The sequence below is a fragment of the Prionailurus viverrinus genome, chromosome B2 (assembly GCF_022837055.1).
Source record: "Prionailurus viverrinus isolate Anna chromosome B2, UM_Priviv_1.0, whole genome shotgun sequence".
NCBI lineage: Eukaryota > Metazoa > Chordata > Mammalia > Carnivora > Felidae > Prionailurus > Prionailurus viverrinus.
The window spans coordinates 105,141,837-105,167,616 of record NC_062565.1 but is presented as its reverse complement, the minus strand read 5'-3'; the positions used below and the strand labels follow the sequence as shown (position 1 = coordinate 105,167,616).

Genomic DNA, 25,780 nt, shown 5'->3' with positions numbered 1-25,780 from the left:
ATGTATCACAGACTCTTCTTTGATGCATATTATAAATTTAGAACTACCAAGGAATACTATGCATCACTTTGGTGGTAAAACGCTGAGTAGTTTTCTCCCACTAATGTTAGAGATTGGAGTTGATACTTTCATGTCATTTCTACTGGAGAAAAGAGAAACAAATTGCTATTCATCTCAGTTTAAAAATAAAAAGATTTTTGTTTCTGGCCACTATGGGGTAACAGTGAAGAGATCTATCTTCCGGTCTAAAAAATGCATACGCAGACCCGGTAAAACGTATGTTTTCAGACAACAGGCAGTGTAGTGCTGCGATCGCTACCAGTACCCCAGCTTACATGCTGCAGGCAGTTTCCAGATGCATCGCTGGGAGTGCCCTCACTGCCTTCAGTCTCTGAGTCCGAAATACATTTATGCACATAAGTCAAATTATTGCTTCACCCTCCTAAATCCATACAAGAAAAACTAAAGGCAACAAGCTGGGACCACAAGCAGGGGCGGAGCGAGCAGCCACTTCTCGCGTTCTGGTGAGATCCACGGCCCTGACGTCACCCCCGCAGACACTCTCGCGGGACTTCAGGGTGGGTGGTGCGAGCCGCCGGTTTAGGAGGGGGCGTTGTCTGTGAGCAAAACAGCCGTTAATCTGTCTTTGGTCAGGCTGCTGCTAACATGAGCGGCCAGGATGGAGCTGAGACGTCCCCTTTTCCCCAAACCCGCAGTCTCACGACTCTCGGCCGTACCCCAGGAGACCCCGACCCACACCAGCGCCTGAAGCTCCGTGAGGAAACCGAGGCGTCACAGGTGATGGCGGAGCCGGGTGAGGGAAGCTCGGAGACTGTCGCGCTCCCACCGCCTCAGCTTCCAGAGGAGCGGGGAGGCTTCCACGCCCCCGCGGGCTGTGGCCAAACTCCCCAGATCCGAGGCGGTGGGGATCGAGGTTTCGTAGAGACCGAAGCCGGTCGGGCGGAGGCCCCGCCTCTAACGGAAGGCCTGGAAGCTGGGTCTGTGTCCGTGGCAACGGACAACAGCTTGAAAAATGGCTGTCGGAGCGGAGAGCCGGGCGGCCCAGGTGGGGAGAAGCCCCCAGGAACCTGTGTTGCAGAGAGGTCGGGGTCTGAGGTGTTGGAAGAGGTGAAGGCCAGTGAAGTGGAGACAGAAAAATGCACCGTTTTCTCGGTAGCAGTGGATGAAGCGGTGGAGAAGAAGGGAGTGAAGGAAGAGGAGACGGTGGAGAAAGGAGTGAAGGAGGAGGAGGTGGTGGAGCAGAAGATGGAGATAGAGAAGCAAGTAGGGGAAGAAATAGAAATGATGGAGGAAAATAGAGTGGTAGAGGAGGTGAAGGAGGACGCGGGGCTCCGACCCTTGAATATGGATCTTCGCATGAACCCCCTGGAAGCCATCCAGCTGGAACTGGACACTGTGAATGCTCAGGCTGACAGAGCCTTTCAACAACTGGAGCAGAAATTTGGGCGCATGCGTCGTCACTACCTGGAGAGGAGGAACTACATCATTCAGAATATCCCGGGCTTCTGGGTGACTGCCTTTCGGAACCACCCCCAGTTGTCCCCCATGATTAGGGGCCAAGATGCCGAGATGTTAAGATACATAACCAATTTGGAGGTGAAGGAGCTCAGACACCCCAGAACTGGCTGCAAGTTCAAGTTCTTCTTTCGAAGAAACCCCTACTTCAGAAACAAGCTTATTGTCAAAGAATATGAGGTCAGAGCCTCTGGCCGAGTGGTGTCTCTTTCCACACCAATCATATGGCGCCGGGGCCATGAACCCCAGTCCTTCATTCGCAGGAACCAAGATGTCGTCTGCAATTTCTTCACCTGGTTTTCAGACCATAGCCTTCCAGAGTCTGACAAGATTGCTGAAATTATCAAAGAGGACTTGTGGCCCAATCCACTGCAGTATTACCTGTTGCGTGAAGGAGTCCGTAGAGCCAGACGTCGCCCAATAAGAGAGCCTGTAGAGATCCCCAGGCCCTTTGGATTCCAGTCTGGTTAATCTCTGCCTTTGGAAATACTGCACAAGGTCCCTACTACCCCTTGCTGGACTTGTGCTTGGACAACAAGAAATGGGTATGCCTTCTACCTTTTTTTCTTTTTTTTTTTTTCTTTTTTCCCCCTGACATTTTTACAACCTCTTCCTCTGGACAGTTTTCTCAACCTGGAGATTGAGACTTTCAAGACCTTGCTCTTCCATTTCCACATGGCCTTCATGCTATTCTGCATTACTGTCACATGCTGCATGGTCATGATTCACATCACTCCTAAGCCAAGCAAATGATGCTGTAAATTGCACTGCCTTTATCTGCACTGCATGGACCCTGTTTGTTCCTAGGGCTTTTTGACTCTTTCCACCTGGAATTCTAACTTTGCCTAGGAGCTCATTCTACCCATTTTGCTCTGCAGTATAGGCAGACAGTTGTGGGGCATTAATATCAAGAGAGCAGCAGTGGGCCAGTTGGTCTGATTTATGTGACTCTGTGGCTCTTCTTGTACCTCTAGTCACCTACTGCTTACTACTGGCTATGCCCACCCACCTTGGGCTACTACCTACTGGATGAATACCTTGCAGATCACTGTCAGCACCACTGTGGTCTCGTTTGCTTTAAACAAGAATCCCTAGAGCTGGTGATGGACCCAGATTTCCTGCCAGCACCCAAAAGACCCTTCCATTCCTTTCCCAAAAGACATCCTTGATTCCTCATCCCCTGTCTCCTCTCCTTTCATGATCCAGAACCCAACTGTCAGGCAAGTAGTTAAGGTGACAAGTTAAGACTTTATTCTTATGGCAAGAGTAAGGATGGTGTCCATTCCAAGTACTAGGCTTTCTCAGCCTCAACTAGTAAATTCACACAAAACCTAGGTATACCTCTTTGTGCCTCTTCTCCTTGCCCTGAACATGGTTAAGTGCCAGGGTGGTAGTACACTTTCTCCCTGTCTGCCTCTTGTCTCTTAAAGAAAAAAAAAATGATAGCTCAAAAGTAGGCCTTTTAGTTTAGCTTTAGCTCTTCATGATTTCCAGGGACAGGTTGTCCTGAAAAATAGACTGCTAGAGCTCTTATTTCCCTCTGCATTCTTCCCCATCCTCCACTCCCTTTAGCGACACCTAGAGGGTTTAAAAGGAGACGGCTATAGATGAAGTGATATCTAGTTCATAGTCATGGAAGAACTAGAGCTTTTGATGGGTGCTCTAAGCGGGGGAAACAGCAGACAACCACAGGCGAAAATGAGCAAGATACAAATTGGGCATAAGATTAAGACTGGCTTGGCAGAGCCTTCAAGGAAAAGGTTCTTTTTCTATCAGTGGTAATGGGAGGAGAAATACTTTTTCTCAGGATTTCTATGGGAGAATTGAGTGTTAAATGTGTTGCTTAGAGAAGAATACTTTAAAGAAACAAAGCAACTTTGGGTGCTTTCTGTTGTTTTCATTCTGTTGTTTCATTTTCTGTTTTCATTTACGTGGAAGATTAGTACTGTGTTTTTTTTTTTTTTCCACTAGTGTTTAGTAAAATAACATTTTCTGTTTCTGCTTAATGGGAAAACCGAGCTGTACAGGCTTTCTTTTTGCTTTCAGTTGGGAACATTTGGAAAAATAACAATTTTATTTTCCTGTAAGATATAGAGACTTAACTGAATATTTATGAGTTTTCAATCTCTTGTTTCTGTTAAAAATGTATTCTTAGAAATATAATTTGAGTAACTTGGTTTTGTCAGATTCTGAAGACTGGGAATTGTTGTCTTCATGGAAAAATAACCTACAAAAAATGTTTGACTTGATTGTCTTTCTTGGTAACTTACCCTGGTAACAACTTGGTAAATGATGTGTCTCTTTTCCTAAATATCATAAATACTTGTGAGATTGCTCTTTCAAACTGGAAATGTACCATTGGGATATCTGTCTTTCTGTATATGCATCGTGGTAAAATAAAAGCATGTTATTCTGCTAGATTTCTTTTTTTTCCACCCTGCCCATAAACATGTGAATTGTTCAAAATAACAGATTATGGAATTATTAAAATTCTAAAAACGGATACAACAGACATTATCCCAGAAGTAAGAAACTAGGGCATACTGCTCTGTACCTTGCAAGGTTGGGAGGGTTGTTACTGTTGTTTTGCTTTAGTTCACAATTGCAAGTGCTTACTCATGATGTCACTTTTTTCCATATAGCTTGTGCAGGACCACCACTCCCTTCACTTCCTTAAAGCTTCCATTTCTATCTCTGTCAATGATATTCTTGTGTCATTCGGGTTCTTTTTATTTGCTTATGCATTTAATAAGCAAACAGAGTTTCTGTCATAAGTGATAAACCCTTCTCATACTTTCTCAGCTGTAAAAACTTGTTCATTCTTTTCTTCAAACCTCCCCACTTTCTATTTGTGTCAAAATTTTCAAGGCCTGATAACTCTTCTGCCTTAACAGTTCTTCTGTTCCCTTTAGGGAAGATGAAATATTTCCTCAAGTACTTGGTGTACTTACAGGGACTTACTGTTCTAGAAAATAACACATAATTTGTTAACAGTGAATTCCACAAATATTTATCAAGGCATTCTGTCAGGCCTTCAGAAGGTAACAAAAAGAAGATAAAGTCATTCCCTTTATTGTTAAAAACTGGGGGAAGGGGAGCCTGGGTGGCTCAGTTAGTTAAGCACCTGACTTTGGCTCAGGTCATGATCTCATGGTTCATGAGTTAAAGCCCTGCTTTGGGCTCTGTGCTGACAGCTCAGGGCCCGGAGCCTGCTTTGGATTCTGTGTCTCCCTCTTTCTCTGCTCTTCCCCCCGCTCATGCTCTGTCCCTCTCTCCTTCAAAAATAAATAAACATTAAAAACAAATAATAATAATAAAGTAGTCCCATTGGGTTGCCTGGGTGGCTCAGATGGTTACGTGTCTGACTCTTGATTGCACCTCAGGTCTTGATCTCAGGGTTGTGAGTTCAAGCCCTGCATTATGCTCTGCTGGGTGTGAAGCCTACTTAAAAAAAATAATAATAATTAATAAAGAATAAAGTAGTCCCTTAACAAAAAAGAAAAAAAAAAGTAAACCCTTAACATTTAGGACCTATAGCTTCATATTCTTCTAGAATAAAATGTTTTGTACTTTTGGTTTACAGATGTACCTGAAGCTCAGAAAATAAAATTTCAGTCATCAGCTATACCATTTTGTGTATGTTAACATAGGCTCTAAATCTTAACAATTGGCCAGGCAACAGAAAAAAAAAAATCTGAATATAGCATTGTACCAAGTCAATTCAATGCTCACCACTTGAAGCATATTTTATTTTTGAAAATTAGTGTAGCCTTGCAGTACAATCTTGCAGCAATTATTATTTTGTATTGGCTATTACATTAAGGGCTATATGGGATAGTAAAGTGAAGGTTGTCCTTGCAATTGAGGAACTTACAATCTCATTGAGGAGGGAGTATCTTTTCTTGAATGTTTCCTCTTCAGCAAATTCACATACTCAAACCAGTCATGTGCACAAGAAAACTCAGGATTAACGTGGCAAAGAGAAGGTGTCAGAGATGATCAGGATTGTCCCTTCAGGACCAACTTTCCCTCCCTCAGTGTTAAATATATAATTGAAGTCCTAGACTATGGATGTGACAGATACAATATTTATGCATTCACTATATATATATGGGAGCTATTTCACTTGTGAGCAGTACTTTCTCCATGTTTGCTTGAAGTGCTTTGTTTTAGCTCTGAAGGGCCACTTTAATCCATTCCCTCTGACCTCAGGGGTTCTCAAGACTTACAGAAGAGTTTCTGTCAGGCCACATTAGGAAAAAATGTCTACTTTTTGGCTTCACTTTTTCAGGATTTATAGTTAATGTCATTTTTTTGAGACCAGGTCAGGAAGAGATTTCTTCTTCTATTAAAATTCTATTAAAATAAAAAGGGCCACTTAGGTAGGCTGCTAATTTTTTTATAAACCCACAGATGTCTTATTAGTGGCCAAAATAAATACCTTCTCTGAGTCTTGGTTTCCTTGTCCATCATGCAGGGATGATAATACCTATATTATAAGCTAGTATTCTCCCAGGATGTATTTGGAGAATGTCAATATAAGGTTGTAGAGAGGATAACAGCATACATTTGGGAGTTTACTATATGCCAGGCACTGTGCTAAAAGATTCCAAGTATTAACATAGTTAATACAGGTTAGAGTGTGAAAATGCCAAGCACAATGCCTGGCATATAATATGTGGTAAATATTAATTTCCATTTACCTTCCTCTCCATTTTAATTTCACATTAATTTACATCCAGACAATTACCTAGCCAAATATTTCTCAAAGTTGACTGTCCATTATAAATGGCTGGGGAGCTTGGTAAAAAATTCCAGGCTCTATCCCCAAACCAGTTAAATTAGACACTAAGGTACAGACATATTTGAGAATCATGGATAACCTTTCCTTGGACTCAAGGCAGGGAATACCCACTCCCTTCCCAGTTTTGTTAAATTTATTCAGAAATATATTGCCTTATAACATTCAGGTATTATAAAGGACTGGGCATATACAGCACCTCTGCTCCATATTTTGACCCCTGGAGTCTTGCAGGATGTAATTAGCCTGATTCCACAAATGAATTAAGTACTTGAAGGTCATCATCCTATCCCTCCCCTCAACACCCTCCCCTCCCCCACCAACCTGGCTATATACATATTCCTTCAATGTTCCTTATCCATTGTGAATGCAAATAAACAAGATTCATTATGCTTATATTTTTCCTAAAGTCAGGTGCTCCAAACTGAACACTGTAACGTCCAAATAACAGAATAGAAAGAACAGAATGGGATTTTTTTTTTTTCTAAGAGAGAGAGCACATGAGCAGGGGAAAGGGGCAGAGAGAGAATCTCAAGCAGGATCCATGCTCCGTGAGGAGCCTGATGCAGGGCTTGATCTCATGACCATGAGATCATGACCTGAGTGGAAATCAAGAGTCAGATGCTCAACCGACTGAGCCACCCAGGTGCCCTGAATAGGATTATTACTGCTTATATTCTGCACAGTATATTTCTTTGAATGGATCTTAAGAGAACATTAGCTTTTGGGGCAGCAATATTACCCTTTCACTCCTAATAAGATTAAAATTTACCAAACCTTTAAATTTTAAAGTATTCATGTGCTGCTGAATTAGGTTTTTTCATGTTACACTTTATTTTTTATTTTATTTTTTGTAAGTTTATTTATTTTGAGAATGAGAGAAAGCGCAAGCAGGGGAAGGGCAGAGAAAGAGGAAAGAACAAAAATCCCAAGCTCCATGCTATCAGCACAGAGCCTGACACACCAAACCCATGAACCACGAGAACATGACCTGAGCTGAATTCGGACGCCTAACTGACTGAGCCACCCAGGCACCCCATTCATGTTACGCTTTATTGAAGTTTGTTTCCAACAGTTTACATGTATCTATATTAATTTTTATTCTATTAAATTAGTCTAATTCTTTTAACCTATTTGCATTTAGAGGATCATTAATTATTTCTAATGAGTAATTTTACCCCCTAATTTCACTTCATTTACAAATCTGGTCTGTAGCCAGGTCACTGTTGAAGTTCTCCCAGAAAGCTTCCTTTCAGAGTGATGCAGTATCTTTAGGATCTTTGTATAAACTATGGAGCTACCTACTCCCTCCTCCCCCCATCCCCCCTAAACACACACATTTTAACTTTCTCCTAGGGCATCAGCAAGCACACTTGGTACCTCTTCAGAAATCAGGTTATGAAGCCCCCTCCATGCTGAGGGATGAGAAAGTGTGCCATTCCTCCCAGATGCAGTCCTAATAACTGATACACTTTGTTTTTCAAATTCCCCTGTCAAAAAAGGAAACAACTTCTTAGTAATCTTTTTACTTTCACTCTTTTTTTTTTTAATGGTAGTATTACTATTTTGATATTACTATTTCAACTGTGGGTTTGAAACTTTTCAAATCAAAAAGTTGGAGAAATATTTAAAATGTTGTACAGCTTATTTTCATCAGTTGTCAAAAATAGAAAAAATATATTACAAAAGTACACAGATAAAAGTAAAATTGATAATCTTGATCAATTTCCATCAAGGTAATAATAATACTCATATTTAAAGATTGTTTTATAATTGGAGACTATAGGAGGCAAGTAGGAAGCACATATTATTGTGAAGAGTTACCAGTGATGTTGGGTTACTTCCTACAGCTCTGGATAGACCCAATTAGGACGCTGCCCCAGAATAACCACTTAACCTAGAAACTTAAAACTTATTTTGAGATTCATGAACTCCTCTACAAAATTCTAGAAATATGAGCCTTCTTATTCAGGGCTTGATTTCAGTACACATTTCTTGAGGTCGACTAATAGAGTAAAGGTTTGCATCACAGAATCAGCCACGGCAACTGGATGCATGATTCCATACATGTAAGCCTTTGAATGTGTGACAGTAACTTCATTTCCAAGTCTTCATGTCTTTAAGATTCAACTTCTGATTCTAGAATTCATGGCAGTTTAGTATTGGGAAATGAGTGTGTTCTCCATTTGCTTTCTAGTCAGCATACATATCCAGCTTGAATCCATTTGCGTTTTCTTGACCACATTAATAGTGGCTAACACGGAGTGACAGATATTTAATCTTTACCACCTCACTGTTGTTTTTGCCTTAGCCCTCTCTCTTTGCTCATTTAAGTCACCAAAGATGTTACCTACAAGTAGTTTTTCTTTTGTTTTTGGAATTTGTCATTGTTTTCTTTATTAAAGTATAATTTACATACAGCACAAGAATGTTCATAGCAGTTTTATAACAGCTCAAAACTAGACACAAACCAATGTCCATCACAAGTGAATGAATAAATTATGGTGTATTCATACAATGGAACATGACTCAGCAACAAGAAGGAACAAACTATCGATCATGCAACAATTTCAGAATCATTGGTCAATGAAAGATGTCAGACAAGAGAGTGCATACTATGTAATTCCATATATGTGAAGTTGGATAGCATGGAAAACTTAATCTATGGTGATAGAAATCCAAAGAGTGGTTGCCTCAGGGTTAGTAATGAGAAAGAAACATGAGCCAACTGTTGGGTGATAGTAATGCTGGATTCGGCTGATGATAACACAGATGTATCTATTTGTCAAAACTCGTCAAGTTGTACAATAAAGATCCATGCATTTTAGTGTAAGTTATAACCTCATTAAACAACAGACTTAAAATTATTGTCATCAATTCAAAAAATGGAATTCTATTTGCCCATTTCTGCTATTTTTACTTTTCTTCAGTGCTTAAATACAAGTTGTTGACTCTACTTGTATGACCTTGTTTGCAAGTTCTTATTGCTGTATAATTTCATTTCTAATACCAATTTTAGGATTACTTTTTTTTTTTTTTTGGTTACTTTTCACCTTCAATTCTGGGCAAAAGTTGACCTCTCTAGAGATTTCCTTAACATACAAACTAAGAGGCTGTCATCCTCTGGTCACTGAAGAAGTTGAATCTGCTCATATTGACCTGTAAGTAGTACTCACATACTTATTCAATAATAATCTCCGTGTTTCCCTTTTCATTTCTGCCAATTTAGATGCCTACAAGATGATTCTCTGACCTTCTTTACTTGGACCCTTCTCTCTGACTCCAGCTTCAACTTACCAGTCTCTATTACCCTAACACAGTAGATTGTGAAGGGTGGCCCCCAGAAAAGCAGTGTGAGACTCACTTGAATCTTGTTAGAAATGCAAATGCAAGAACCCCACTCCTTCTCTATAGACTCAAACTCTGGAAGTAGACTCTAGCAACTGTAGTTTAACTAGCAATCCAGATAATTCTGATGCATACTAATGTTTGGGAATCATTGCCCTAAACCCCATTGCTGTTCTTGCTTTATCTCTTAGTTTCCTGAATTCAGTTCTCATTATAAAAACAAAACAAGGGGCGCCTGGGTGGTTCAGTTAGTTCCACGACTGACTCTGGCTCAGGTCATGGTCTCGCGGTTTGAGTTTGAGCCCCGTGTTGGGCTCTGTGCTGCCAATTCAGAGCCTGGTGCCTGCTTCAAATTCTGTCTCTCCTTCTCTCTCTGCCCTCTCCCTCTCACACACTCTCTCTCGCTTTCAAAAAATAAACAAACATTAAAAAAGTTTAAAAACAAAACAAGATATTTACCTATATTCTTAATGACATTTGAGTTCTCTACCCCATGGAGTCACAATTTGAGCCTCAGGTATCTAATTCTGCTCCAAGTACACACCTCTGTCTTCAAAGTCTTCTCAGCAGATTGTTAGAAATGTCAGAAATTTCCATGTATGCTCTCATTTTACATGTGTAATCCTACAGTTTTTGTATCACTATCCCCATATGATAGGGAAATAGAAGCTTAGCAAATTGAAGTGTATTAATTTAGATATAAGTAACACAGGTTGTATTCAGTTAGGGTTCCTTATTTCAAGGTAGGGCACATCTCACCATATTGCAGCAACCTGTAATTTTAGCATAAAGACATGTAAATCCTAATTAAGTATAAATAGGTTAGCTTTAATATTCCCAATCTATTCATGAATGGCTTTCAAAAGGGATATATTTATTTACCTTTATATATCTGTTCATTTATCTTTGTATATGTTAAATAATACAGGTTTTCTAAGCTCCATCAGATTATGACTGTTTCCTGTATTTAAAAATACAATTCTTGGGGCGCCTGGGTGGCTTGGTCGGTTGAGCGTCCGACTTCGGCTCAGGTCATGATCTCACAGTCCGTGAGTTCGAGCCCCGCGTCGGGCTCTGGGCTGATGGCTCAGAGCCTGGAGGCTGTTTCAGATTCTGTGTCTCCCTCTCTCTCTGCCCCTCCCCTGTTCATGCTCTGTCTCTCTCTGTCTCAAAAATAAATAAACGTTAAAAAAAAAAAGTGATCACTATCACACTTTCAAAAAAATAAAAATAAAAGTAAAAATAAAAATACAATTCTTGATACTTACTGTCTGAATTAAACTGTTTGGTTTTACCTTCCTTCAGAAGAACAGAGTTAGCCAAAGTAGTTCAAATGTTTTAATATCCTTCTGGAATTTGCTGAGCTGTAGACAGAACTGTCATTATCACTATGAAATGCAAAGAATGTGTGTATTTATTGAGGTTTGAGTCAATTGGGTGATTACTTATAACAGCACTTCATACTTAATTGTTATCCTCTTAACCAAGCTCTAACTTCTCTTAGTACAATAAGGAGTTGTGTTGAGATGAGTCTAGTACATGGTAGTCTAGGTGCTGTTGTAATCAATCATTTTAAGTAATGGTCAAACTTCTTCAAGTTTACTCTGAGGTCAATTTTGATGAATCCTCTCCAATTAGCTATTAAAAGCATAGATTTCATGTAACTAATTTTTAAAAATTATTTTATAAAGTCTTTAAAATAATATGTGAAAAAAAATGTGGTGAAGCATTTTATTTTAGTGCCAGCAAAACATTTTTTTCCTATGAACTGGAAATACCATATATCTAAAATCATTTAGAAGTAACTGGAACAAAGGCACCTGGCTGGCTGAGTCAGAAGAGCATGTGATTCTTGATCTCAGGGTTGTGAGTTCGAGCCCCACAGTGGGTGTACAGATTACTCAAAAATAAAATCTTTTAAAAAAAGTAACTGGAACATAGTGGACAAGTATTATTACTATGCCCCAGTGTTTTATATCTTTTTCATGTTATTCAAATTGTATCCTACATGGTCCAATTCAACTCTTTTTTTCACTTACTGCTCCATTATTTATGGATGTCTTTCATCTTTGAACTTCTATACACTTACAGTTTTATAGCAGAATTTGACATTGATTTTATTTTGTCTGCACTATACTCTATTTCATGTAGGTAAATCTTAGCATAAAAATAATAAAAATTATCAAGTCAGCTTTTATTTACTGAAAGCCATTGGGATGAACACTTTGCAAATATTTCATCTTCCTAACAGTTCTGTAACTTAAGTTTTATTATATTCATTCCATATTTGAGGAGCTTATGGCTCAGAGAAGTCAAGTGACCTGCTCAAATTGAACTGCCTGTATGTGGCACAACTGAGACATGAAGCCAGAACTGTCCGATTCCAATGTATGCTCTTTACCTAGTATACTAGGCAGGTTCTCTACAGAAATAGGGTCAATAGGAAGAGATTTATATGAGGAAATGGCTCATGTGATTAGGGAGGTCTACTGAGCAGTGTCACAATCTGCCACATGCAAGCTGGAAACCCAGGAAAGCTGAGTGATGTAGTATAATTCCAGTCTGAGTCCTAAGGCCTAAGAACCAAGTAAGCTGATGGTGTAAAGACCAGTCAAAGGCAGTAGAAGACTCATGTCCTAGCTCAAGTACTCAGGGAGGAAGCAAAAGAGGCAAATTCCTCCTTTCCTCTACCTTTTTGTTCTATCTAGGCCTTCAACAGACTGGATGATGCCCACCCATGTTGGGAAGGGCAATCTACTTTCTTGAGTCCACCAATTCAAATGCTAATTCCAGAAACACCCTCACCGACACATTCAGAAATAATATTTAGTCTGGGCACCCCCTGGCCCAGTCAAATCGACACATAAAATTACCTATCACACTCAGCACACAAAGGTATGAGGTCATTCAGGTCACAGACTTTGTCTCTTATTTCTCTAATGATTGAGGAAAGCAACGCTATCTAATCTTGTTTTTTGGCTATATATTATCATGGGAGGCATCATAACTAAATAAGCTTGTCTGAGAAAATTTTAATTTTGTAACAGTGATAGCTTAAGTATAATAAAGATGATGATTCAATTCTAATAGTATACACAGCATAAAACATACGTTGAAAATTCATGCCACAGTTGTTTTATGAATGTATGGTATATAAAATTATCATAAATATTCTCTTCAGAGCAGTTTAAATTTTTTTTTTCCAGAGCAGTTTTAACTTTAACCTAAAAGGCTGACAAACTACAGATTATCATTTTAAAGACCACTTTCTCCCTCTAGTGACCAGGAATGAGAATACCATGTCATATTCACAGGCATTTAAAAAACTGATTATCAATGTATATGTATACTTCCCCCTATGGTGTCTGGGAAATTTGCCGGCTATTTTGATTATTACAATGGATGTAGGTGCGATTGGTATTCATTAGGGACATTAGGGATGCTAGATCCTGCAGTGTGGAGAACAGTGCCCCGTATAAAGTAATTATCCAGTGTTAAACATATAGATGAAAAATATATTAATTATTATTTAAGCCTAGAGCCTAGCACCATTTTACAGATGAAGACATTTTGCACTGTTTTATTTTTATTTATTTATTATTATTTTTAAAGTAAACTCTACCCCCAACATGGGGCTTGAACTCAAGACTCTGAGATCAAGAGTTGCACATTCTACCAGCTGAGCCAGCCAGGCACACCCCTCACCTCCCTGCACTGTGTTAAACACTGCATTTTTTGAAAGCAACTTACTTCATCTACTCTTAAACACTGCTTGTAAGACACATCGTTCTCTAACACTAAGAATGAAAACAATTGCCAGTTAAACTCTGACACAAAGCTTTCTAATGCTTATAATTTTTATTTTATCCACAATCAACAGAGTGAAAAGGCAACCTATAGAATGGGAGAAAATATTTGCAAACTATATATCTGAAAAGGTTAATCTCCAAAATATATAAGGAGCTAGTGATTCTATAGGTGTAGCCACCTAACTACTTCATCATGTCATTTAGTACAGGCATGCCCAACCATTTATAAATTAAAATAGATATTTTAAGAATTATTTCCCTTTTATTTTTCCTTGATATTACAACCAAGATGTTATATTAATTTTTAAAAAATTGGGGTTCCTGGCTGGCCCAGTCAGAAGAGTATGTGACTGACCGTTGATCTAGGGGGTCATGAGTTTGAGTCCCACGTTGGGTGTAGAGATGACTTAAACTAAAAAAATAAATTTAAATGATGGTACACTATTTGTGAATTTCAAGAAAGAAAACAGGAGTTCTAAAATACTCATTATAAGTAATGTTTTTCTTCTAATTTTTTTTTAAATTTTACTCACTTTTGAGAGAGAGAGACAGGGTGTGAGTGGTGGAGGGGCAAAGAGGGAGACACAGAATCCGAAGCAGGCTCCAGGCTCTGAGCTGTCAGCACAGAGCCTGATGCGGGGCTCAAACTCATGAACCATGAGATCATGAGCTGACCAAAGTTGGCTGCTCAACCAACTGAGCCACCCAGGCACCCCAGAATGTTTTTTCTATTCTTCTAGAAAGTTTCCTACAAGCTCAATTTGATTGCCCCTGTCCCAATAATTCTGCTGTTCCCATGGCTGGGTTCATGGGTCCCATACCTGGTGTAATGCTCTGCTGTGCCATCTTCAAAGTCTCAATAAATTTTGAACAAGGAGCCCCACATTTGTACTTTGCACCAGGCTTGCATATGACATAGTGGTCTTGACCACAACCAACAGAAATAATAATAATCTCTGGCTTTGAAGTAACACATCTTTACATTTTCAAAGTGCTTTCACATCTGTTATCTTTTTTGATCTTCACAATTAAGCAGTTAGAAAAGGAGAGAAAGTGGTAGAGAAGATACAACCTTGAAGTCAGAATAGGCTTCAGTACAAATCTAGACTCTGCAGTAATCTTAAACTAGTGATATCATTTCTCTGATCTTCCCCTTCCTTTTCCATAAAATAGCAGTACTACCTGTCATATGAAAGTTGATGTGATAATTATGTAAAATAACATAAAGCACATGGTAGACACTGAGTAAGTCTTTCTCCTTTTAGCTCTTCTCTGTCCCCCAACTCCCAATTTGCAAAATACAAAAATTGAAACTAAGACGTTTAAATGATCTGTTAAATGTGTTAATCTGGGTCCTCTGAAGAGCAGAAGTCAAGCTGGGATTAAATGTGCAAAGATATTACTAGGGGAAATGACTGTGAGTGAAATGGGGAGGGGCCCAGAAAAAAGATGGAAGAAACTTTTGACCAGGAAGCAAGTCTGACTGAATGAAAAGAAGAGCAAGAGAAAGTTGGGTGAAGTGGCCTAGACTCCTGTGCCATCCAGGGAAGATTCACGAGGCCATTGAGGAGTCCCTGAGTCAGCCCGGGTCAGTGGTCAGCTGAGTCCCACAGTTTTTAGGAATGGTTTTACCTTATGTATTCTAGCCACACTCAGTCTTGGCTGGAGCAGCTCACAGGACGTATGGCCTGAATGCAAGCAAAGCAGGCTACAGATTTCAGGGTACAGCATTCAGGCCCTTGGACGTTATTCTTCCTGTATTTGGAGGGCTGTGAGGTACATCTTCATGGCCACCACATTAATCTCCACACTGGGATGGTGCCAAAGCCAGAGGCAATTTGCCAATTAATATATGTCTTACCACGAGTGAGTTAACTTTCTGTGATTCCTGTGTCCTTGTTTATGAGGTTAAATGTATTAAAATGCCTAATGTAACCTTGACTCTTACCTGCAAGAAATTCAATTAGCTCGGCATCTTCTTTGAATGTAAAGTTAGTTGTTCTTCAGCCATTGTTTTCCCAGAAAGTAGGACAGCTTTCTGTTGGAATTGGCAAGTGTACCTGGCTCTGGACACATGGGGTCTGTCTGCTAAAGATGCCTTTGTCCTGTCTGAGGAAGAGAAACATTTCCATAGAATGCCTCTGTTGCTGCTCAACTCAACTCTGGGCTTTAGAGCCCAGGAGAGGTGACCCATTCAGTCAGAGAGACATAACTCCTTCCATACATTAAGGGTCATTCAGGGGAAATTGTTTGAAAATCAAGTATCTTTTGGCTATAATGGTCCATGAAATAATTATTTTTTTATTTTTAATTTTTCCATGAAATAAGAAAAGAAGGAAAAAAAAGACACGGAGATGGGGGTGAGGGTGGAGGAAAGAAAGCAACTTATAAGGAAGGTTCACCTATGCAGAGTGCTGACCCACTACTCTGAGAAGTGAATAAAGATAGGTTGGGTGATCTTATTATTCCCATTTTTTTCAAAGTAGGCTCTACAACCAACGTGAGGCTTGAGCTCACTACCCCGAGATCAAGAGTTGCATGCTCCTCTGGCTGAGCCAGCCAGGTGCCCCTTATTCTTCCCATTTTCAAAATGTGGAAATGAGATTTTAAAAAGTCAAACCACTTGCCCAAATTTCCATTGCCCTGTTAAGGCAGAGCTGGAACTCAGCCCATGTCTTTTGCCCTCCTCTAGTAAGACTAGGTCTATACAATACCAATAAAAAAAACAAATGAACAAAGGGAATGTTACATTTGATGGATGGAGAACTGGGGACGTAGGGCACTGAATCGTGAATTCCTGTTTCTCCTTTTACTAACTGGGTGCTTCCCCAACAATTGTTAGTATTTTTCTGGATGGGCAGAGGGGAATAGGAAGATAAGATTTAACATTAAATTGAGATGGTCATATGGTCTTATTTCTAAGAAAGTACCTTTGCATTTTATACATTGTGCAGAACTGCAGGACGATATAATGAATGAGTGCACGGTTCTTGAGTCAGATTACCTGGTTTCAGCTTGTGGCTCTATATTGCTGCTGTATGACCTTGGATAAGCAACTCAGTTTCTCTTTGCTTGAGTTCCTTCTGAGGTAATGTAAAATGGAGGTCATAGTATTATTACCTCACAGGGTTGTTCTGAGGATTAAAAGAGATAGCACATTTAGAAGACACTAAATAAATGTAGGCCAAAATGAATATATAACCAGAAACCATGTCACTCTGAAAAAAGAAAAAAAACCTGCTGTTCAAGAGCAGTAACAGTGGATGTTTCCTAAGTTTTCCAGTGTTTACTATATACTTTAGTAAAGTCATTCCTGTTTGACTATATTAGTTTATTTTTGAACTTTTGTTAAAGTCCGTGTCCTGTGGCAAATGTACCTTCTAGTTTTTCACGACATTTTCTGCAAATGCTTTTTCATACAATCGTGTTACTGATACATCTTTTTCTCTGTAGTGAGGTTTATTGCCAATTGCCATTAGGACAGGCTCTGTTGTGTACCTATATTCTAATACGCAAATCAAATGATTCCTATTTATAATACATATATCTACTCAACTCAAAATGAAATGCTAGCAGAGTCATATTATTCATTTTGGTAAAACCTTTTAAAATTTACATTTAAATCAAATCATCACATTTCATTAAAATGGTCAATGAGATAGTCAGTCACTGTAGATGCCAAGGATGAAGCCACTATACAGCCATCCTTGTCCAGCTGGGATGAGGAGACTGATCTGCATAAAGCAACCAAGAGAGTCAAAGATAGAAAGTAAGTACTAAATTGGGTGGCAAAGGCCATAGAGCTATAGGACTATCAGAATGATAAGGGAAGGTTATGCGTAGGAGATAGGAGGAGGCAATTTGCCAATTAATATATGTCTTACCACGAGTGAGTTAACTTTCTGTGATTCCTGTGTCCTTGTTTATGAAATTAAATGCATTAAAAAGCCTAATGCAATCTTCCTGAGACAGGCTTGAATGGAGTTTCAAGAATGGGCAGGCTATTATTAGTGGAAAATGATCGCAATGACAAGAACAATCAAAGCTATGGACAGGGACGTTTCAAGTAGTCGAGGTAAAAATCTTTATAAAAATTTGGTATATACAACAAGAGAAAAAAGTTCACAGGTAGTAGCCTCAGGTAATTTTATAATTTTCTGTTGCAAATAGAAAATTCTTTCTTCTATGGCAAGGGAACTTTCATTCAGCATTTGCTCTTCTCTGCTTCTTGGCTCAGGTTATAATCCTAGAGAATTAATCCTCCCACAGTACAAAGACTCTTTAAGAAAGGAAACAAGGCGGAATAGTGTCAAAGAGTGACTCAAAGTCACAAAGTCACTTAATGATAGCACATTGCTTACTAATTGATTTCACCCTACAGAGGCAAAATAGGATTCATTAAAAGAGGAAAAAAAAGGAGAGAAAAATCATTGTAGTCTGAGAAGAGTGAATCTTGTTTGCCCAATTTTTGTGGGATATCTGATTAGTTGGCAGCAATTTGGACAGTCTGTCCTTGAGTAGGCTGACTAGGGGTACAAAAATATCTTAATTGTTTACGAATTCTCTTGCAAACCTTTGTGAGCGAAACTATGAAGCTGCAGGGCAAGCTGTTTCCCTTTAATGTCAGTGTCTTTACCATCAACACCTCATTCTTAGTTGTACTGGGTCTGCACTACTTCCCTCTAGTCTCCTACCTGCTGCTGCTTGTTTCTAAATCCGATTCCCCACATGCTTCCTTTTCACTGGATCCTCTTCTGAGTCCTGATTTCAAAGTGATCGTAATCTGGAGGCTCTGTAGTGGAGTTTCTATTACAAAGAATTATAATCAGGGGCTCCTGGGTGGCTCGGTCGGTTAAGCGTCCGACTTCGGCTCAGGTCATGATCTCACGGTCTGTGAGTTCGAGCCCCGTGTCGGGCTCTGTGCTGACAGCTGGGAGCCTGGAGCCTGTTCCAGATTCTGTGTCTCCCTCTCTCTCTGCCCCTCCCCTGTTCACGCTCTGTCTCTCTCTGTCTCAAAAATAAATAAACGTTAAAAAAAAATTAAAAAAAAGAATTATAATCATTTTTCTAATATGAATTTAAGATGTTAAACAAAAATATGCAAAATTTAAGTTTTCCTTCACTCTTGCATTTTTCTAAGGACTAACACCAGTGTTTTCATACTCCAACAAACAAAACAACACATAGCACAGTATCGACATCACTAGCAGATGAATTGTATGAGCTGACTTGAATAGACAAATTTTAAGTAAATACTTTAACATTTTAAATGTTACTTAAAATATTTTAATTTGGACAAGTAATAGTTTCAGTGCCTGCAAACAGTTGATTATTGCTTCTGCCCTGCAGTAAATTATAACAGGGGCATATTTTGGCAAGTATTTGCTGGCTTCATGCCCACATGCATTATAAAGCAGGAACTCCTTTTAGATTAGGATTACAGCCTAAGGATAAGCAACATATATTATGTACAACTGTGGAAATTAAAATCTCCTGAGATCACATCTTTTTCAGAAATGCTTAACGGCTAAATTTGCATGCTCACGCGTATGTCACTTCTAAGTAAGGAAAATACATTTGCTACTTATATTAGTTAAAAGGGATGAGGAAATATTGTCCAATCACTTCATAGGTATTGGCCAAAGTACACAAACAAATTGAAATAATCATTATGTCTTGTTAGGATGAGAGAAACTTCCCTTACAATTGCTCCTAATTTTTTAAACCATCGCTTAACAGAGCAACACTTTTCTTAAAAATCAAACTCTGCTCATCTCAATTCTTTGATAATAGTCACGAATCTGTACATTAAAAAAGGCAGGCAAGCGCCTCGTTAGCGCAGTAGGTAGCCCTCAGTCTCATAAAAAAGGCACGCAGGTGAATTGCTGACTCCCTCCTTACCATCCACGAACGGCCCTCTGAGCTGATGAACTTGGACCAGAACCTTTCTTACCTTTTAAGTAAATATTTTAAGAGAAAAATTAATAGCATAGGTGTCTTAGAAATACATACAGAGCCTTAGAAATGCACATTGACACAGTTCTCACATGTTCGAGTTTGGTCTGCACCCAATCACGTAAATCAAATCTTTTCCAGAAAGACGAAATTCATCCATTTTATAACACAAAGACAAAAGCATACCCTTGACTGACGTAATCATTAGGTTCAGCGAATTCTCGCGCGACGTGAAGATGCTGCCGCCGTGACGTCACCAGTTGCCATAGCAGCATCCTCCAGAGTGGAAAAGAGGGGTGGTGCGACAAGCGGATTGGGGCGGAGCGCGGCTTCTGCAGAGGACAAGGGACGCTCTGCTCCTGCGGATCTGACTTCCACCAAAATGAGCACCCTGGATGAGGGCAGCAACCCTCCTGTCGCTAAAGACTGCGGCGTAGCTACTGCCGACGATGCCCCAGGACATCCGGACCTAAACCAGTGCCAGGGCGAGGAAACCGAGGCGACCCAGGTGATGGCGGACACAGGTGAGGAGGGCAACTTGGAGACCCCCGCGGAGGCAGGCGCCCCCGAGAGCCCCGCGAGCTGTGCCCCCGTGTTCCGCGTTCGAGTTTTTGGGAGCCGCAGCCGTGTAGCGACCAAATCGGGCCAGAAAGAGGGTCTGCCTCCGACGGAAGGCTTGGCAGCAGCCTCTGCTTCAGCCTCCCCCGCGGTAGCAACCGACAATAGCCAGGAAAATGGCTGTCAGCGTAGAGAGCCGCGGGGCCCTGCTGGGGAGAAAGCTCTAGAAGCCTGTGGCGCAGGGGGGTTGGGGTCTCAGATGATGCCTGGGGCGAAGGCCAAGGAAATGACGACAAAAAAGTGTGCCGTTTCAGCGGCAACGGAAAAGGAGGGAGTAGCGGAGGAGGTGGTGGAGGAAAAGAAGGTGATGCAGAAGGAAAAAAAGGTGGTAGGAGGAGCGAAAGAGGAGTCACGGGCCAAGGCCCCGAAGATCAATAACTGCATGGATTCCCTGGAGGCCATCGATCAGGAGCTGTCAAATGTAAATGCCCAGGCTGACAGGGCCTTCCTTCAGCTGGAGCGCAAGTTTGGCCGGATGCGAAGGCTCCATATGCAGCGCAGAAGTTTCATTATCCAAAATATCCCAGGTTTCTGGGTCACTGCCTTTCGGAACCACCCCCAGCTGTCACCTATGATCAGTGGCCAAGATGAAGACATGATGAGGTACATGATCAATTTGGAGGTGGAGGAGCTTAAACACCCCAGAGCAGGCTGCAAATTCAAGTTCATCTTTCAGAGCAACCCCTATTTCCGAAATGAGGGGCTCGTCAAAGAATATGAGCGCAGATCCTCTGGCCGGGTGGTGTCTCTTTCCACTCCAATCCGCTGGCACAGGGGCCAAGACCCCCAGTCACATATCCACAGGAATCGGGAAGGAAACACTATCCCCAGTTTCTTCAACTGGTTCTCAGATCACAGCCTTCTAGAATTCGACAGGATTGCTGAGATTATCAAAGCAGAACTGTGGCCCAATCCCCTACAGTACTACCTGATGGGCGAAGGGCCTCGCCGAGGAATTCGAGACCCAGCAAGGCAGCCCGTGGAGAGCCCCAGGTCCTTCAGGTTCCAGTCTGGCTAAGCGCTGCCCTTGTGAGAAGCTCCTGCACAAGTCTCCCACCACCTCCCCTTGAACCTTTGCTTAGCCGACAGCATGCAGTCTTCTATCTGCTTTCTCTTCACACTGAACTATTTTGTCCTTTGCTTCTCCTAAATCTTCAACAGTCATTTGCAAGATTGACTTTTACATGTTTGTGTTCCTCTTCCTCTGGACCTTCATGCTCTTCTGTATCCTGTTACATGTTCAAGTGCATGGCGTTGCACTGCTTCTATGCCAAGCACATGATGCTGTAGATAGGCACTGCCTTCCTTTGCATGCCTTGGGTCCTGTCTATGACCATGGTCTTCTCCTAGTTTTTTAAGTGGTTCTCTACCACAAAGAAGCTTGCAATACCTTTGCAAATAACTAGCTGGACTTCATACTTTATGCTGACTGTCCTCCTGATAACCATGTATTCTATGGCAAGTTCTTTGAGTTTCACCGCTGCAAGATGAAACTACTCTAGATGATGCCAACCATCAACGACAACTGGACATTTCTAGCTACCACTAACTGGTTCCCAGCTGCCTCCCTGGGCCTGTGCTTTCCACCCTGCTGGTTATCTGGCAGAATAAGGGGGCTAGTGGGTGGCTCCAAGGCATGAGTGAGGTAACAGATGAGAGGTTTTCAGTGTTATTGCATCTTCTTTTCACTCTGCTTTGTGACCAGGTACTGGTGAGTATGAGGGTCGGTGCTATGGCCCACACAAACCTGCTCTCACCCTTCTGGATAAGCTTTGCATAGGCACCATTGCCTGCCTCCTCAGCAACTGACTGTGGACTTAAGCTCCCAGGCAGCACATAGGGAACTCCGCCTCAATCCCCTTGTGCCATCAAATGGTTACCTATAAACCCAATTGGCTGTGGGGCAGGCTGCACAGTCATATGTGATAGTGCCCAAAGCAAGGCTGGAAGGGGTTCACTTCCAGCAGTTAGCCTTTCTGAGCTGGAGTCAACAAACCACCCTTAATCAGATAGTTTTGTTAGGTATCCCCTTCTCTAACTCCTGCACTCATTCTGAGCATGATAAAGTTGCCAGGGTGGGGGCACCGAGGGAAAGGTGTTCCTGGTCTGTGTGGCCTGTTCTGCATCTTTTTGTCTCTTTCCTCCACCCCCACCCCCTTGTTCTCTCCCCCACTTCCCTCTCCTCTGAAGCAGACAGGAAACAAAACTGGCAAAGTGGGCTTTTTGTTTAATTTTCTCTACCCTTGATGGTGTCCAAAGAGAGAAAGGTACTGTACAATAGACTCTACATGTCTTCTTGTGCTCTTCTGCCCTCAAGCCTCCACCCTACTTCCTTTAGTAAGGTCTAAAAGTTTCAAAGGGAGACCTGTAGGTTATTTAGTTATGAGCAGTGTTTTTTTGGGCCAATTTTGACAACCCCACCTTTTCCCTGTCCATTTACCAAAATCTGTGTGTTTCTTGAGTTTAGTTAGAGAAGCAGGGAGGAAAGACAGAAGGGCCTCACAGTGATGGAGTCAAGGCAGATGCAGAGAAGGTTGTGATGTAAAGCGGCCAAACTTAGTTTCACTCCACTTTTCTAAACATGGAAATTTTGGCAGGGGTGGCCTTGACCACTTAGAAAGAACCCCAAGGCAGCATTTTGAGGGTCACCTCTATTCTCTGTACTATTTTATTACTGCTCTCATGGCCCAGGGGCCTCCATCCTGTTGTCTGGCCTTCTTGACTTTCAGGCTTCAGTTTCCCTATTTCCTTCCCTGCTTCTCTCCCAACAGATGAGGGAGCAGGCTGCAGTGTACATTGTGGGAGATGCCAAATGTGTGGAGTTTGTTTGGATTTCCAGGACAGGTTCCAGTAGGTGGGACAGCAGTGTATCAGGGCTGTGTTACTTGGGTGGTATATGGTAATGGTAAGGACTACCTGCTTTCTCCTGTTTGAAGGCCTTGCCCTAAGTTCCATGAGTGCTTGGGAGGTCTGGGTACAGCAGTGGGGAGGGTGCTCTAGGCTGAGGGAAGTGAGAGCCCAGAAACCAAAATGAACCAAGTAGTCTTGGAATGGCACAGGAAGGATGAACCCTGCAGCTTTGGGAATGGAGGGGGAGGCCCCTGAAGCTTTTCCTAGGAGAGGTGGGAGAATCAAAGTGGTTGATGTTTAAAAAGGATACTTAGAGGAGTTTTCCCTAACTCCCTTGAATTCACCAGTAGATTTTTGTCTAAAATGCAAAAATGCAAGTCTGGTTGTTTTCTCTCTGTTATTATAGGAGTGATCTTTTCTGTATAGAAGATTAATGGTATATGCTCATTATTTCACTGTGTTTGAGTAAAATCCTATTAATTCCTTTCTCTATTTTTGCTTGCTGGCGAAATTGACATTTACAGGCCTGCTTTTTGCTTATAATTGAGAATATGTGCAAAAATATCAAACTTGTTTCCTGTGCAGTATGAAACCTGTGAATATTCGTTAATATATCAGCTTGTTCTGGTCTGTCTTCATACATAGCTCTATTCTTAGAAAAATAATTTGAATGTGATCCTTGAAATTTTGCAGATTGTTGCTGTGTCTTGTGAAAGTAATTTCAAAAAGAAAACCAATTCTTTTGTCTTGATATTTCTTGCCCTAATAGTAATGTTGTACTTGAATTTTATGTTCCTAACCAGTGTAAGTATTTGTAGAATTGCTCTGTCAAAGTAAACAAGGATCGTTAAGTACTTTATTAGTCTTCTTCTGTGTGCTCAAAGGAAAAATAAAAGTCTGTCACTCTGCTGTATTTCTTGTTTTCACCAAAAAATAACAATAAAGTTCTGTGTGTCTAGGCTAATAAAAGGTTGGGAAATCATTAAAGTTATCAAGTTGTCACCATAAGCATTGTCCTGAAGCTTTATAAAAAAAAAGCCACAGAATTTCTAAGATTTTTTTTTCTAGGAAAATGGTAAATAAGAAGCCTAACTAACTGGATGCTCATGGACTTAATTTTTCCTTATTCAACCAGTGTAGTTTTGGAGGGTAATTGAAGCACCACTGAATTTTCAGTGGAAAGCTTTTTTTTTTTTGCTTTTTAAGTTTTTAATTCCAGTTAACATACAGTGTTATATTAGTTTCAGGTATGCACTATATTGTATATGTATGTGATTGAACAACTCCATATATCACCCAGTGCTGATCACAAGTGCAGTACTTAATTCCAATCATTTATTTAACCCATCCTCCCACCCACCATTGGTAATCATCACTTGTTCTCTATAAGAGTCTGTTTCTTGATTTGTCTCTTTTTTTACCCTCTTTGCTTGTTTTATTCCTTAAATTTCACAAATGAGTGAAATAATGGTATTTGTCTTTCTCTGACTCAATTTCACTTACCGGAAAACTATTTTTTTTAATGTTTTATTTATTCTTGAGAGAGAGAGAGAGAGAGAGCATGAGCGAGGGAGGGGCAGAGAGAGAGAGGGACACAGAATCCAAAGCAGACTCCAGGCTCTGAGCTGTCAACACAGAGCCCGATATGGGGCTCAAACTCACGAGCCGTCAGATCATGACCTGAGCCGAACTCAGATGCTCAACCAACTGAGCCACCCTGGCGCCCCATGGAAAGCTATTCTTAATACACCATTCTTATTTGCTATATTTATGTTAACTGATTCTTAGTGAGCTTAAGATAGACTTTGGAAAAATTAATCACTGTGTATTCTGTTAGGTGCTTCTTAATTTCTTTGCTCCTACAGTGTGGTGCTTTAAAAAGAAAGAATAACAAAATTGTTACTGACATATAGTGTCTAGAAACAAATGATCTCAGACATCCCAATCTCAATTACCAGTAATGTTTTGCTGTTCAGCAGCTATTACATGAAGGCTTGGGAAATAAATACTTCTGCATTCCTGGAGTTGAGAGGGCTATGGATATTGCAAGATTTGTGAAAATGAATGACCAAATATTTTTAGCCATCTAAAAAAAAATTTGACATAAACGGCCCAGAATTACTAAATAGACTTGCTAATTCTTGGTGCAATCCATACTTGGAAATTTTACTTGATATAGTTTTTCTAGGCCTGGAAAAGTGTTAAGTTTTAGAGAGCTAACTCTATATCCATCTTAAACCTAAACTTTCCTTTAGTGTGTTCATTTTATTTTTAATTCAGTGATTGATTTTTTTTTCTGCATTGTCAATCACCTGTTTTCAAGCATTATCTCTTTTATCCTGTTCTGGACATAGTTGGAAAATAATATTTTTTTTGCTCTTGGTTTATTATCAGCTTTAACCAGTAGTATTCCTCTTGCCAGCAGGTTGGTGCCACTCATTTATTAGATTATCATGATTTCTGTTCCGTTTAATAAAATTAGACTCAATTAGACATTATGTAGGTTTCACTTACCAGGAAACTGGTTTGCTCCTATATCACTGCTCCATTTCTTTTCACTGCCTTTTCTTTCTCAGTTCTAAACCCAAATTGTCCCTTATGCAGACCTCCACATCAGTTAAGAGGTTTTCTTGTCCTCTTTTCACCGAAGAAGTATCATTTGGTCTGCCCAGGCCATATTGCCCTGATCGTAGGGTCATACTTCATAAATTCCCCGTACCCCACATAACAGAATCTCCTTGGGCATTCTCGTCCATTTCTGGATATTCAGCTTAGACCAGACAATAACAAAAGGCTTCTCTAACTTTCCTTACTCAGGGTCCCGTCACATTACTCCTGTTGCTGCTACTGCTTCTTTATCTTC

General features: G+C 40.6%; 2 protein-coding genes and 1 long non-coding RNA gene across 4 annotated transcripts; 2 read left to right on the top strand and 1 right to left on the bottom strand.

The window, feature by feature from the left end:
• The first annotated feature begins 584 nt into the window (after window positions 1–584).
• Window positions 585–3,951, top strand: TSPYL1 (TSPY like 1). Its single transcript, XM_047860708.1, has one exon. The coding sequence runs from the start codon at window positions 667–669 to the stop codon at window positions 2,005–2,007; it is 1,341 nt and encodes a 446-aa protein (XP_047716664.1). The 5' UTR covers window positions 585–666; the 3' UTR covers window positions 2,008–3,951.
• A 10,924-nt stretch (window positions 3,952–14,875) lies between these two features.
• On the bottom strand, window positions 14,876–19,608 carry LOC125165523 (uncharacterized). 2 transcript variants are annotated; one of them, XR_007152150.1, is made up of 2 exons: window positions 19,542–19,608; window positions 14,876–16,628 (listed from the first exon to the last, which is right to left on the bottom strand). It is a non-coding gene; the product is annotated as an uncharacterized LOC125165523 (long non-coding RNA). The 2 variants fall into 2 exon arrangements; XR_007152149.1 differs by lacking the exon at window positions 19,542–19,608 and adding an exon at window positions 18,189–18,425.
• A 127-nt stretch (window positions 19,609–19,735) lies between these two features.
• Window positions 19,736–23,828, top strand: TSPYL4 (TSPY like 4). Its single transcript, XM_047858564.1, has one exon. It carries the CDS (start codon window positions 19,832–19,834, stop codon window positions 21,083–21,085), a length of 1,254 nt encoding a protein of 417 aa, XP_047714520.1. The 5' UTR covers window positions 19,736–19,831; the 3' UTR covers window positions 21,086–23,828.
• The last annotated feature ends 1,952 nt before the right edge of the window (window positions 23,829–25,780 follow it).

Bases quoted from the DNA above. Each gene is read 5' to 3' on its own strand.
- TSPYL1 (XM_047860708.1), top strand. From the start codon at position 667: ATGAGCGGCCAGGATGGAGCTGAGACGTCCCCTTTTCCCCAAACCCGC.
- TSPYL4 (XM_047858564.1), top strand. From the start codon at position 19,832: ATGAGCACCCTGGATGAGGGCAGCAACCCTCCTGTCGCTAAAGACTGC.